Source organism: Sus scrofa, chromosome 1, assembly GCF_000003025.6.
Source record: "Sus scrofa isolate TJ Tabasco breed Duroc chromosome 1, Sscrofa11.1, whole genome shotgun sequence".
In the NCBI taxonomy this organism is placed as follows: domain Eukaryota; kingdom Metazoa; phylum Chordata; class Mammalia; order Artiodactyla; family Suidae; genus Sus; species Sus scrofa.
This window is the reverse complement of record NC_010443.5, coordinates 45,400,085-45,414,948: the sequence shown is the minus strand read 5'-3', so window position 1 is coordinate 45,414,948 and position 14,864 is coordinate 45,400,085. Positions and strand designations below refer to the sequence as shown.

The following is a 14,864-nucleotide window of genomic DNA, read 5'->3' as shown; positions in this document are numbered from 1 at the left end:
TCTTAACATTAGAAAAGTAAAACATGGACCTAGCAGGCCACATTTCCACCTTCCTGACCACAGCTGAACTCACATTGGAAACAGTTGAGTAGAAACTATGTGTGTGAACATTACTGAGATCACGGGAATGAGTGAAATCACCTTTTGTTGGCTTGAATATTTCAGGAGAATTTTTTGTTCCTATTTAGAAGGAGTTAAAATCACATTTTAAAAGCTTATACCAACTCTCCTAGCCTTAAATAGCCTCCAAAGAGGCACTTTATCTTTATAGGAAATTATCTGAGAACTCCAGAGTTTCATAAGCACTGAGCTTACTGATTCCATTACATTAAATCCTGCCCCCAAATGCCCTTACAGTGCAGGGGACTGGAAACTGGCTAATTTTGTAATGAGCACAGAGTAAGAAAACTACTTTGAAATTGTTTCTTGGGCACAAAGTCTAATCTCAAGACTCTGAGACATTTTTTAATTGAGGGAGGTAAATTTAGACATTGAAGTGATGCATTCATTCAACAATATTAACACACCATTTTATTTTCTCACCCACCAGTATCCTCCTGCTCATGCTTCTTTCCCAGCCCACTTCTTTTACTAGATACCATTCTATAGCTGGTGTGCCATCGTGAACTGATTTAGGCTCCATTAATTGTATGTTTACCCATGCCCCCTCTTTTCCCTACAATATATTGAGCAGCTAATCAGTGCTAAATACTATGCTAGGCACATCTTCCAATGTGCCTCACTTAATTTATTTAGATGATGGCCACTTTTACCTATGTTAGCTCCCAGTCTGGGGCTTGATATTTTCTGAGGCTCTTCTTTTGAGAGCAAAGCTTGAACTCCATTTAATAATGACTAGTGAGTCACAAAGCAAAAGAATTGGAGATGACATCTTGTGGGGAAGGAATTTCTGCTTTTTTTTCTTTTTTTTGGCCGCACCTGTGACAGAAGTTCCTGGGTCAGAGATCGCACTGTGGCATAGTAACCTGAGCCACAGCAATTATAATGTCAGATCCTTAACCTGCTGAGCCCCCAGGGAATTCCCTGCTCATCTTTCTTTACCAGTGAAGACCTTTGGTAAAGTGAACCATGGTTTTAGGAGAGAGAAGGAGGGAAAGAGAGAGAAATTACAACACAAATTCAATTCTTCACAAAATAGCCATGAGATAAAATTGGACAGATCCTAGAGTAGGAAGAAACAAAAGATATTTTTATATCACTTGTGAATTACTCCCGTTTTATTTTTTTACTATTATTCAATGAATTTATCACATCTATAGTTGTATGAAGATCATCACAATCCAATTTCACAGGATTTTCATCCCACAACCCAAGCACATCCCCTCACCGCCCAAACAGTCTCCTTTGGAAACCATAAGTTATTCAATGTCTGTGAGTCAGCATCTGTTCTGCAAAGAAGTTCAGTCTGTCCTTTTTTCAGATTCCACAGGTCAGTGAAAGCATTTGATGTTGGTGTCTCACTGTATGGCTGACTTCACTTAGCATGATAATTTCTAGGTCCATCCATGTTGCTAAAAATGCCGGTATTTCGTTCTTTTTGATGGCTGAAAAAGATTTTTCTTTTTCATTGTGTATATGTAACACCTCTTCTGGATCCACTCCTCTGTCGATGGACATTTAGGTCGTTTCCATGTCTTGGCTATTGCAAATAGTGCTGCAATGAACATCGGAGTACACGTGCCTTTGCGAGTCGTGGTTTTCTCTGGATAGATGCCCAGGAATGGGATTGCTGGATCAAATGGTAGTTCTATGTTTCGTTTTCTGAGGAATCTATCTATATACTGCTTTCCACAGTGGTTGCACCAATCTACAATCCAACCAACAGTGTACTAGGGTTCCTTTTCCTGCACACCCTCTCCAGCACTTATTGTTTGTAGACTTTTGGATGATGGCCATTCTGGCTGGTGTCAGGTGGTACCTCATCGTGGTTTTGATGTGCACCTCTCTAAGAATGAATGACATTGAACGTCTTTTCATATGTTTTTTGGCCATCTGTATGTCTTCTTTGGAGAACTGTCTGTTTAGATCTTCTGCCCATTTTTGGATGGGGTTGTTTGTTTTTTTGGTATGGAGCTGCAGAAGGTGTTTATCAATTTTGGAGATGAATCCCTTGCCAGTCTATTCACTTGCAAAGATTTTCTCCCATTCTGTGGGTTGTCTTTTCATTTTGTTTGGGGTTTCCTTTGCTGTGCAGAAACTTTGAAGTTTGATTAAGTCCCATTTGTTTATTTTTGTTTTTACTCTCATGACTCTAAGAGGTGGATCTGAGAAGATGTTGCTGTCGTTTCTGTCAGAGAATGTTTGGCCTATGTTTTCCTCTAGAAGTTGGATAGTGTCTGGTCTTCTATCTAGGTCTTTAATCCATCTGGAGTTTATTTTTGTGTATGGTGTTAGGGAGTGTTCTCATTTCATTCTTTTCCATGTGGCTGTCCAGTTTTCTCAGCACCACTCATTGAACAAGCTGTCCTTTCTCCATTGTGTATTCTTGCCTCCTTTGTCATAGATGAGTTGGCTGTAGGTGTGTGGGTTTAATTCTGGGCTTTCTATCCTGTTCCACTGACCTATAGTTCTGTCTTTGTGCCAGTACCATACAGTTTTGATGACTGTTGCTTTGTCGTATAGTCTGAAGGCCAGGAGCCTTATTCCTCCAGCTCCATTTTTCTTTTCCAGGATGACTTTGGCTATTCTGGGTCTTTTGTGCATCCAAACAAACTTTAAAATATTTTGTTCGAGTTCTGTGAAAAACGTCCTCGGTGATTTGATAGGGATTGCATTGAATCTGTAGATTGCCTTAGGTAGTATAGTCCTTTTGATAATATTAACTCTTCCAGTCCACGAGCATGGTATGTCCTTCCATCTATTTGTGTCATCTTTGATTTCTTTCATCAGGGTCTTATAGTTTTCAGAGTACAGGTCTTTTGTTTCTTTAGGTAGGTTCACACCTAGGTATTTTACTCTTTTGGATGCAATGGTAAATGGGATTGCTTCCCTAATTTCTTTTTCTGCACTTTCATTGTTAGTGTATAGAAATGCCATCGATTTCTGTGTATTAGTTTTGTTATCCTGAGACTTTGCCAAATTCGTGGATGAGCTCTAACAGTTTTCTGGTAGAGTCTTTAGGATTCTCTAGGTGTAGTATCATATCATCTGCAAATAGTGATAGTTTTACTTCATCCTTTCCAATCTGGATTCCTTTTATTCTTTTACTTCTCTGATTGCTGTGGCTAGGACTTCCAAAACTATGTTGAAGAGTAGTGGCAAGAGTGGACATCCTTGTCTTGTTCCTGATCTCAGCGGGAATTCTTTCAGCTTTTCACCATTGAGAATGATGTTAGGTGTGGGTTTTTCATATATAGCCTTTACGATGTTGAAGTAGGTTCCCTCTCTGCCCACTTTCTGAAGGGTTTTTATCAGAAATGGGTGTTGGATTTTGTCAAAGGCATTTTCTGTGTCTATTGAGAGGATCATATGGTTTTTATTCTTCAGTTTGTTAATGTGGTATATCACACTGATGGATTTGTGGATATTGAAGAACCCATGCATCCCTGGGATAAATCCCACTTGATCATGATGTACAATCCTTTTAATGGATTGTTGGATGCAGTTTGCTAGTATTTTGCGGAGGATTTTTGCATCAATGTTCATCAGTGAAATTGGCCTGTAGTTGTCTTTTTTTGTGGCATCTTTGTCTCGTTTTGGTATCAGGGTGATGGTGGCCTCATAGAATGAGTTTGGGAATATCCCTTCCTCTGCAATTTTTTGAAATAGTTTCTGAAGGAGAGGTGTTAGCTCTTCTCTAAATGTTTGATAGAATTCTCCCGTGAAGCCATCTGGTCCTGGACTTTTGTTTGTTGGAAGTTTTTTAATCCCAGTTTCAATTTCAGTTCTTGTGATTGGTCCATTCATCTTTTCTCTTTCATCTTGGTTTAGTCTTGGAAGATTGTACTTTTCTAAGAATTTGTCCATTTCTTCTAGGTTTTCCATTTTGTTGGCATAGAGTTGTATATAGTAGTCTCTTATGATCCTTTGTATTTCTGTGATGTCCGTTGTTACGTCTCCTTTTTCATTTCTACTTTTATTGATTTGAGTCCTCTCTCTTTTTTGCTTGATAAGTCTGGCTAAGGGTTTATCAATGATGTTGATCTCTTTGAAGAACCAGCTTTTCGTTTCATTGATCTTTTCTATGGTTTTCTTTGTTTCTCGTTCATTGATTTCTTCTCTGATCTTTATGATTTCGTTCCTTCTACTAATTTTAGGTCTTGTCTGTTCTTCTCTCTTGAGCTGCTTTAGATGTAAAGTTAGCTTGTTTATTTGAGCTTTTTCTTGTTTCCTGAGGTGGGCTTCTATTGCTATAAACTTTCCTCTTACAATGGCTTTTGCTGCATCCCTTGGGTTTTGGAGTGTCGTATCTTTGTTGTCATTTGCTGCTAGGTATTTTTTAATTTCCTCTTTGATTTCTTCAGTGATCCATTGGTTGTTTAGTAGCATGTTGTTTAGTCTCCACGTGTTTGTGTTTTTTTGCATTTTTTTTCTTGTTGTTGATTTCCAGTCATTTTCCACCATAGCATTGTGGTTGGAAAAAATGCTTGATATGATTTCAATTTTCTTAAAGTTACCAATGTATGATTTGTAGCCCAGGATGTGATCAATCTTAGAGGATGTTCCATGTGCACTTGAGAAGAATGTGTATTCTGTTGCTTTTGGATGAAATGTCCTATCAATATCTATCAAGTCCATCTGGTTTAATGCTTCACTCAGGGCCTATGTTTCCTTATTGATTTTCTGTCTGGATGATCTGTCCATGGCTGTAAGTGGGGTGTTAAAGTCCCCCACTATGATTGTGTTATTGTTGATTTGTCCTTTTAAGGTTGTTAGCAGTTGCCTTATATATTGTGGTGAACCTATGTTGGGTGTGTAGATATTTAAAATTGTTAAAACTTCTTCTTGGATTGATCCTTTGATCATTTTGTAGTGACCTTCCTTGTCCCTTAAAATATTCTTCATTTTAAAGTCTATTTTGTCTGTTATGAGTATTGCTTCTCCAGCTTTATTTTGAGCCCCATTTGCATGGAATATTTCCTTCCACCCTCTCACTTTCAATTTGTCTGTGTCCCTAGAAGTGAAGTGGGTCTCTTGAAGACAGCATATTATATGGGTCTTGTTTTTGTATCCATTCTGCAGTCTGTGTCTTTTGGCTGGGGCGTTTAGTCCATTAACATTTAAGGTAATTATTGATATGTATGTTCTTATTGCCATTTTATTAATTGCTTTGGATTTGTTTTTGTTGCTCTTTTTTCTTCCCTTCTTCTCTTGTTCTCACCTCTTCTGGTTTGATGACTATCTTTAGTGTTGTATTTGAGTTGATTTTTCTTTGTTTGTGTATCAGTTGCAGCTATTCTGAAGTTTTGATATAAGGGTCTGTATGTATATGAGATTGTTTTAAGTTGTTCTCTTAATTTCAGGTTCATCTCCAGTGTCCTACATTTGCACCCACCTCTCCTCGTGATTTCTGATTTTGGTGGCATAATTGTGCATGGATGATGTTGTATCTCTACTGTAGATATACCTTTACTGGTGAGCCTTGTCATTTGTATGATTTTTGTTTCCCGTTGCTGTCTTTTCTTTTCTGCCTAGAGACGTTCCTTTAGTATTTGCTGTAAGGCTGGTTTAGTGTGGCTGAATTCTTAGCTTTTGCTTATCTCTGAAGCGTTTGATTTCTCCTTCAAATCTGAATGAGAGCCTTGCTGGGTAGAGTAATCTTGGTTGGAGGTTTTTTCCTTTCATCACATTAAGTATATCATGCCACTCCCTTCTGGACTGCAGAATTTCTGCTGAAAAATCTGCCAATAACCTTATTGGGGTTCCCTTGTATGTTATTTGTTTCTTTTCCCTAGCTGCTTTCAAGATTTTCTCTTTGTCTTTAATTTTGGTCAGTTTGATTAATATGTGTCTCGGTGTATTCCTCCTTGGGTTTATTTTATATGGTACTCATTGTGCTTCTTGGATTTGAGTGAGTGGTTCCTTTGCCATGTTAGGGAAGTTTTTGGCTATTATCTCTTGGAATATTTTTTTCTGTCCCCTTCTCTCTCTCTTCTCCTTCTGGCACCCCTGTAATATGGATGTTGGTGGCGTTTAACATTGTCCCAGAGTTCTCTGAGACTCTCTTCATTTGTTTTCAGTCTTTTTTCTCTTTTCTGTTCTGCATCTGTAATTTCTACTAATCTGTCCTCCACCTCTCTTGTTCGTTCTTCTGCCTCCTGTATTCTGCTGTTAGCTGCTTCTAGTGAATTTTTTATTTCAGTTATTGTATTTTGCATCTCTTCTTGTTTAAGTTTTATATCTTGTATCTCTTTGGTCAGTGTTTCCTGTAAGTTATCCATCTTTGCCTCCAGTTTATTTCCAATGTCTTGCATCATCTTCAGCATCAACAGTCTTAAAGTCTTTTTCCTGGAGGCTGAGAATCTCCTCATCACTTAGCTGATTTTCTGGGGTTTTTTTCTTTCTCCCTTATCTGAGTTATAGCTCTCTGTCTTCATTTTTATAGGTTTTTGTTGTGATGACCTTTTTACAGATAATAGAGTTGTAGCCTCTCTTACTTTTGGTGGCTGGCCTCCTTGTGGCTGCAGTCAGTATGGGGGCTTGCTGTAGGCTTCCTGATGGGAGAGGCTGATGCCGGCCCACTGGTAGGTGGAACTGATTCTAATCCCTCTGGTGGGTGGAGCCTAGTCTCTGGCTGGGATTAGAGGCAGCTGTGTGTCTGAGGGGTCTTTAGGAAGCCTGTTTCCTGAGGGGCAGGGCTGTGAGCCCACCTGGATTGTTGTTTGCCCTGGGGCTTCTCAGCTGACTGACAGGTGGGGCCAGATTTTCCCAAAATGGCCACCTCCAGAGAAAGGCACAGCTGCTGAATATTCCTGAGAGCTTTGCTTTCAATGTCTGTCCCTCACAACAAGCCACATTCACTCCTGTTTTCCCAGGATGCCCTCCAAGAGCTGCAGTCAGATTTGACCCAGATTCTATGGAGACTTTGCTTTGCCCTGGGACCCAGTGCATTTGAAAGTCCGTGTGGGCCTTTTAAGAATGGGGTCTCCGTATCCCCCAGGCCCGTGGAGCTCCTGCGCACAAGCTCCACTGGCCTTCCATGCCAGATGCTCCAGGGGCTCTTTCTCCCAAGGCCAGATCCCCACACGTGGGAGTTTGATGTGAGGCTCAGAACTCTCACTCCTGTAGGTGAGCCTCTGTGAACTAGCTAGTTTCCAGTCTGTGGGACTTCCCACCCAGGAGGTATGGGGTTTTTTATATCAAGTAATCGCCCATCCTACCTCTTGATGTGACCTCCTCTTTGTCTTCTGGAGTAGGGTATCTTTTTTTAAGGTTTCCAGTCCATTTGGTTGAAAATTGCTCAGCCTTTAGTTGTGAATTTTGTTGGTTTTAGGAGAGAAGTTGAGCTCCAGTCCTTCTATTCCGCCATCTTAATCCCATCCAGGAAACACAATATTCTAATTATTCCCTTTTTACGTATTTGTATATTTTCTTCACATATGACCCTGTAACTTTTATTATTGCTTTTATCCTTTTCCATCTTCTTTGTTTCTGCCTTTAGTAAATTTTTTCCATATAAAGAGAAAAGCTCCTGAAGCAGAAGGACATTTTCCTGAGCTCTCTGTCCATGAGTAGATTACATGAACAATGTTTATGTTCTAGGCCACCTTAACATAATTTTGATTTTGCATTTCCTGATTTTCATGTTTGGCTACTTTTAAAATGCAAAAGTTGAAAATGAAAAATGCCCCAAAATGTCCAATATGAGGAGTTCTCACTGTGGTACAGTGGGTTAAGAATCCCACTGCAGCAGCTCAGGTCAGTTCAGAGGTATGGGTTTTATCCCCAGCCTGGCACAGTGGGTTAAAGGATCTGGTGTTGCCACAGCTGTGGCATAGTGACTGCGGCTTGGGTTCAGTCCCTGGCCTGGCAACTTCCATATGCCGAAGGTGTTGTCATTAAAAAAAAAAAAAAAAAAAAAAAAAAGTGTTCAATATGATGGCGTACCTTGTTGCAAGAAGTCCCATCCTTTTAGGCAGCTCTGACTTCAATAGAGACAAAAACAACTCTATGTGTAGTGCTGGAGCAGTAGGTCTCCACCCACACCCAGCTGAAAACTTGTTTGAAAGGAGTTCAAAAGTGGGAAGGAATTCTGGGGGTGGAGAGACTGCTCTGGAGTTGATATTGTGGAATTCATGAAAGCAGAATGCAAGTCCCTGTGAAACCACAGCTACTCAGGATCTCATTTGCATTCTTCCCTAAGCATGTGCCCTGGTGCTCTAAACAGAAGAGCCTATACACAGAAATGGGTTATTTCTGCCAATAGTCATTTTATTTTTTAAAAGTGTCTGGAGACATTATTCATAAGGATTCATCCCTGCATACTTTATTTCTGAGAATCTCCCTCTCTTGAGGCTGCAGGGGGTCAGCTTTGAAATCCACTAATGATCCAGGAGATACAAAGAGTGCAGAAGGAGTTATTTATTTTTTAAGTCAATACATGCAGGAGTCCTTTTAGTTCTAGGAGGTTTTTGGGCAGCTGGCTGTGCCATGTAAATAGGGAGCATCCTTTTCAAGCCAGCATCTTTGATTTTTTGGTCAGCTAAGTTTTCTAAAGATAATTTTTTATTTATGGCTGCACCCGAGTCATATGGAAGTTCTCAGGCCCGGGATGCAATCCAAACCACAGCTGAGACCTACTGCAGCTTCGGCAACACCAGGTCCTCTAACCCACTGTGCTGGGCTGAGGAATGAACCCATGCCTCCACAGTGACCCAAGCCAGTGCAGTCAGATTCTTAACCCCCTGTGCCACAACAGGAACTCCTAAAGATAATGTTTAATAACCAATAGAAACTTAGGACAGTCATTTGGTATGCTGACTCTATTGTGACTTGTAACTGAATAAGTTACAGTGCAAAATATACAAATGTCTGTATACACTTAGGTGAGATTTTTTAAAAATAAGCTTTAAAATGAGTGAATTTTTTCCTACTTCATGTTGTTGTCAAGTGTTATGTACATGCAATAGACTCTATATGGTGCTAGTAAAATTTTAAAAAGCCTTATTTTGTACTTTGATGGATAAATATCATGTTTTCAGAAGTAGGTTAGTCAAAAGTCAAAACGTTATAAATGTAGGAGCTGCAACCTTTCAAACACCTTCCTGTTTGCCCAACTACTTGCAACAAATCAGGGTAGAGATGGCTCAGTGGAGAACAGGTGGTCCCGCAAAGCAGCCTGAAGGCCAGAGGTGGGTGAAGGGGGAGTCACCAGGGAGTTCCCTCAACTGTGGTGTATGGTTGAACAAAACGTTGGAAAAATAAATATGCATTCGTTTGGTTAAAAAACTATAAAGTCAAAGTGTTGCCCCAAAAGAGGAAGAAAATTATAAAGTTCTTCCTGTGAAGAACACAGTAGTACCTAGCGCCCATCGAGCTTTTATTCAGGAGAGAAAATTAGTCTCAGGAGATCTGGCTTACGCTCGAAATAGGCTGTGCAAGTGGATCCCCCGATAACATTTTTTGAATGCAGAATCTTGGGCCTCACCCCAGATCTCCTAAAGCAGAATCTCAGAGGGCAAGGGGAGCCCGGGAATCTATGTTAAAATCCTCACAGGAGAGTCGTGGGTAATATTCTATAGTATAGGCCAGCTCGTAGAAGCCACTCACATTACGGAACTAAGACCTTAAAATCCTTACAACTGCCTAAATTCCCCTGTCACATACACAAGCTGTGTCCTTCAGAAGTTAGTTATACACTTACACTGTGTCTCCCAACAAGAGCAGAAGCAAGTCTTATTTATCCCATGGCATGTAGCTCTGTCAGAGACATCGATGCACAAAAAATTCTGGTTGACAACTGGCAATAAATATGATGTTCTGGGAGTTCCTGTCATGGTGCAGCAGAAATGAATCCGACTAGGAACCATGAGGTTGCGGGTTCGATCCCTGGTCTTGCTCAGTGGGCTAAGGATCTGGCATTGCCGTGAGCTGTGGTGTAGGTTGCAGACATGGCTCAGATCCCACGTTGCTGTGGCTGTGGTGTAGACTGGCAGCTGTAGCTCCAATTAGACCCCTAGCCTGAGAACTTCCATATGCCACGGGTGTGGCCCTAAAAAGACCAAAAAAAAAAAAAAAAAAAACAAAGATGATGTTCTGGAGGACAGGTCAAAACTTCCCCGATATCTGAGTTCCTTCCCAAACCTACCTTCAAGTCATAAAACTGTTCTAACCTCCATAGACAAAGATTTGCAAACAGTTTTCTATATGGCTTACATATTTCCTGCGGATAATTCTCTCACAACCAATTGAACAGTGCCCAATAAATTCACAGGAATGTTATGGCATCTGAAGTAAACTGGGTGAGGGAGGGTAATATTATTTTAATCACTATTTCCAAAATTCAGCTGTTACATAAGGCTTTCGACCTCAAGGCACTTACTCTTCTGGTCAACATTGCCATTTGCTTCAGGCTGTAGAAAGGTGTCAAAGTGAGTTACATAACAGCAAAAGCAGCTGACTTGCCGGCTTCTGAAGAATCTGGGATTTAGTAACAGGATCTTTGGCAAGATCTGAATAGGAGAAACCTTTAGGTCTGTGTGTAATATAGCTGATAGCAAAGATCCATCTTAATAAAACTCTTAGTGAAAATATCTCTCATTCCAGGAGATCTCCTGGAACTTGGAAGTACAATTTCCAGTGAAGTGTATGGAGTTACTATCACTATTTTCAGGCAAGAAGGAACAGCATTAGCTCAACAGTCCTCAAAACTCTGCTTTGCTGCCCCAAAACAGACGAGTTTGTCCAGGGTGTTTTATAAACAGCTTAGTGACATTGAGCTTTTTTAAATTTATTATTTATTTATTCATGTATTTGTCTTTTGTCTTTTTAAGGCCACACACTCAGCATATGGAGGTTCCTAGGCAAGGGGTTGAATCAGAGCTGTGGCTGCCCGCCTACACCAGAGCCACAGCAATGCAGGATCTGATCCGCGTCTTTGACCTACACCACAGCTCATGACAACACTGGATCCTTAACCCACTGAGCAAGGCTAGGGATCAAACTTGCATCCTTATGGATGCTAATCAGATCCAATTCTGCTGAGCTGACGGGAACTCCCAACATTGATCTTTTTTTTTAAGTTTATCTTATTTTTATTAGAGTATAGTTGATTTACAGTCTTGTGTCAATTTCTACTGTACAGCATTGTGACCCAGTTGTACATACATATACATTCTTCTTCTCATACAAGCCTAAGAGATATCATCATATTTTAGCCCAAGAGACTGGATATCATTCTCTGTGCTATACAGTAGGACTTCATTGCTTATCCATTCTAAATGTAATAGTTTGATCTTTAATTTTTTCCCAGCTCTGAAAAATCCATGAGATTCTCTGTCTTCATGTGTAAAGTGCTATACAAGTTGCCATAAAAGTTAGAAAATGATTAAATTTCTGATTACTTACAGGATCACCTTATGTGTTGGCAAAATCTGAGGGCCTCAAAGCCTCACTCTGCCAAAGCTGGCTTTACCTGCTCTCTGATAATGTATCTTCTCCATAGCACTTCATCCCACTAACATAGAGAAATAATATAAAAACATAGACATTTTCAGAAAGGGAAACTTCTGATTTCAAAGTCAGGTTTTCATTAGTTATGAAAGAATTTGATACTTTCCTGTGAGCACATTTATTTTGGACTAAGGAGATTAAAAGATGTAAGGAAGGTATCAAGAGAACAAAAAGATGAGGACAAGAGAAAATTTTCACAGTGTGGGTAAGATTTACAGCCAGATTGAGAGGCTGAGTCAAGAAGATGAAAGATGCCAGCTTCCTAATTTTCAGGGTGGTCCTGACACATACTCTTAAGAGTTAACAGTCATAGGAGTTCCCACTGTGGCTCAGTGGTAAAGAGCCTTACTAGTATCCATGAGGACACGGGTTTGATCTTTGGTCTTGCTCAGTGGATTAAGGATCCGGCATTGCCGTGAGGTGTGGTGTAAGTTGCAGATTCGGCTCAGATCCTGTGTTGCTGTGACTGTGGTGTAGACCAGCAACTGTAGCTCCAGTTCTACCCCTAGCCTGGGAACTTCCATATGCCACAGGTGCGGCCCTAAATAGACCAAAAAAAAAAAAAAAAAAAAAAAAAAGTTAACAGTCACATTTAGAAGAGGAGATGAAAGCAGGAAAAATAAAAACCTATATTCATATGGACCTATATATGTATGGCAAGCTGTGTGGTGGATCAAGGTAATAAAGAGAAAGGGAAAAAAAGGGATGGACGTCAATATTAAATGGAATTCATTTTACTGCAAGTGACAAAACCCCAACTTAAACTGCCTTAAAAACTAAAAGGGGGAGTTCCCATCATGGCTAAGCAGAAACTAATCTGACTAGCATACGTGAGGATGCAGGTTCAATCCCTGGCCTCACTCCGTGGGTTAAGGATCCAGCATTGCCACAAGCTGTATGTAGATCCCAAACACAGCTCGGATCCTGCGTTGCTGTGGCTGTGGTGTAGGCTGGCAGCTGCAGCTCTAATTTGACCTCTAGCCTGGAAACTTCCATATGTCCTGGGTGTGGCCCTAAAAAAAAGCCGGGGGGCGGGGGATGGAGCCAGGGAAGGCAGAAACCAGACTCAAGCCACTCTCCCCTCTGGAGAGCGTTTCCCCAACAGGCGAGAGGGGTATTCTTCCTGAGCTCTGCTTTCACAGGGGACTCTGGCCTAGACCCACCAAACACAGGTTTAAAGTGGAAAGCTGTGTAGTCGTTAGAGTTGCCCACTGTGCTTTCCCTTCTAGATTATCACAGGAGTGGCTCTTGGAGGACTTGTCCTCAGTGGAGGAAGCTTTACATTAGCTTGAAATTCTCCTCTGGGCCTTGAGCTGAAAATGGACTTTTCTCATAGACAGAAGCACTTTATTGAGGCAGCACCACGCCTATTTAATGAAGCCCTGAAAAGGCACCGCAGGTATGATAACACATGAGATAAATCAAAAATAAAAATAGATGGCTTAAAATAGAATGCATGACTTCAGGCAATGGAAAAAGCTGTTAATCTGCTTTCAATGTAAAGTACACAGCTACAAATACCTTAAAGTTTAAAAACAGAAAGAGAAGGGAGAAGAGAAAACTCCACTTCCTAGACCAGACACCACCATAACTGCACGTGTGTGTAAATGGTCAGTTGCTTGTTTTCTGACTGATTTTGTAATTGTTCTTCCATTCTCAGTGAGAGTGAAACTTGGTTTTGTGAGTGTCCAAGGCTGTACTCGGGCAAGCTGTGCCAGTTTGCAACTTGTGAAAACAACCCATGTGGAAATGGTGCCACCTGCGTTCCCAGATCTGGGACAGACATTGTCTGCCTCTGCCCATACGGAAGGACAGGGCTGCTCTGCACTGAAGGTAAGAGCTTTTCATTGTTAAGCAGAGGGCACAGGCAGAAGTGGGTGGAGAGGACAGGGAGTCACTCAGAGACACAAAGGACAGCACCTTACTTCACATATCCGTCAAAGTCTTTTCTCGGTTCTTTTCAAGTCAGTCAAGACAAGACCCATTAATGAGACAGATCACTGAGCAAGTATCTCTCATACCCACTGAGTAATTTCAAAGGAGGTAATACGTTTTCCCTGAGGGTGCATGACAGAAAATCTCCATATTATAAAACCTCAAGGGCATTCTAATGCTCCGAGAGTAGTAAGGAAAATCGGAACAATACATAAAATCAAATTCATTTTCATCACTTTGGCAAACTGAGGACATAATATGAACAAGCCTATCTATGTATTGTAGACAAGTTGTTTCTATTTCAAGATAACAAAACCCAAGACGCAATTATTATATACCAAGAAACTAAGTCAGAAATAAGAGCCATGTTCCTCTCCTTAGGAAAATCCAATATGTAGAAACCCTATGTTACAAAAATGTACAAGAAGCTATAATATAAAAGAAGCTATAATATAAAAGAAGCTATAATATAAAATTAAGAAGAGAAAATTGCCTAAGAATGTAATGTGGGCTTTGATATACAGAAATAAATATGTCTGCAAAAATATCTTCAGAACTAAAAGTATTTGGGATTAATATTTAATCAACTCAGGACCGGGCTAATTTCATCTTCATTTTCACCATAAAGATAAAAATACAAAATTTACCTCTTGGCACTAGTGACACTCATTACCAAATTTTAGACTACGTGGGCACAGGCTTTCTGTCCCAGGACATATACCAAATGACACAAGAAGATCCAGCCTATTCAGACCCATTGAAAAGCTGGGGCCCCACATCTAATTCTATAGGCATGAAAATTGAAACTAAAGCAAAGAAGAATCTGGGACTAAAAAGTATTGACTAAAAAGTTTTTGATATATACATCTTTGAAGGGAACTAAAACCACAGAATTAATGCATAGCTGGGAGGGGTAGTTCCACAGGCCTGGGTCCCCTATGCATGTGGCAGGGCCAGGACAGAAGTGAGCTTCATCACTATAACAAGCATTGTAGACCAATGGAGGTTTTTTTTTTTTTTCCTCTGTATTTTTAATTTTTATTTTTTGGCCAAGCCCACTGCATACAGAAGTTCCTGGGCCAGGGATCGAACCTACACAATAGCAGTGACAACACCAAATCCTTAACCCGCTGTACCACCAAGGAACTCCCAGACGGATAGAACTGAAGTCTTGTCCTTCCCTATAAAAGCCTTATGCTTCTTAGACATAATCATTCCATTTATATAAAAGCTATTGAAAAATGCAATTCATCACAATATTCTGAGAGAGAGATCAATTGCACCTCCTACTTGAAAAT

At 40.4% G+C, this 14,864-nt stretch overlaps 1 protein-coding gene across 1 annotated transcript in view; it reads left to right on the top strand.

Moving 5' to 3' along the window:
• EYS (eyes shut homolog (Drosophila)) overlaps positions 1 to 14,864 on the top strand; it is a 1,343,277-nt gene that overhangs the window by 1,234,774 nt on the left and 93,639 nt on the right. Inside the window, 1 exon segment of the mRNA XM_021084496.1 lies at positions 13,292 to 13,464. Within this exon segment, the coding sequence (XP_020940155.1) occupies positions 13,292 to 13,464 (173 nt within the window).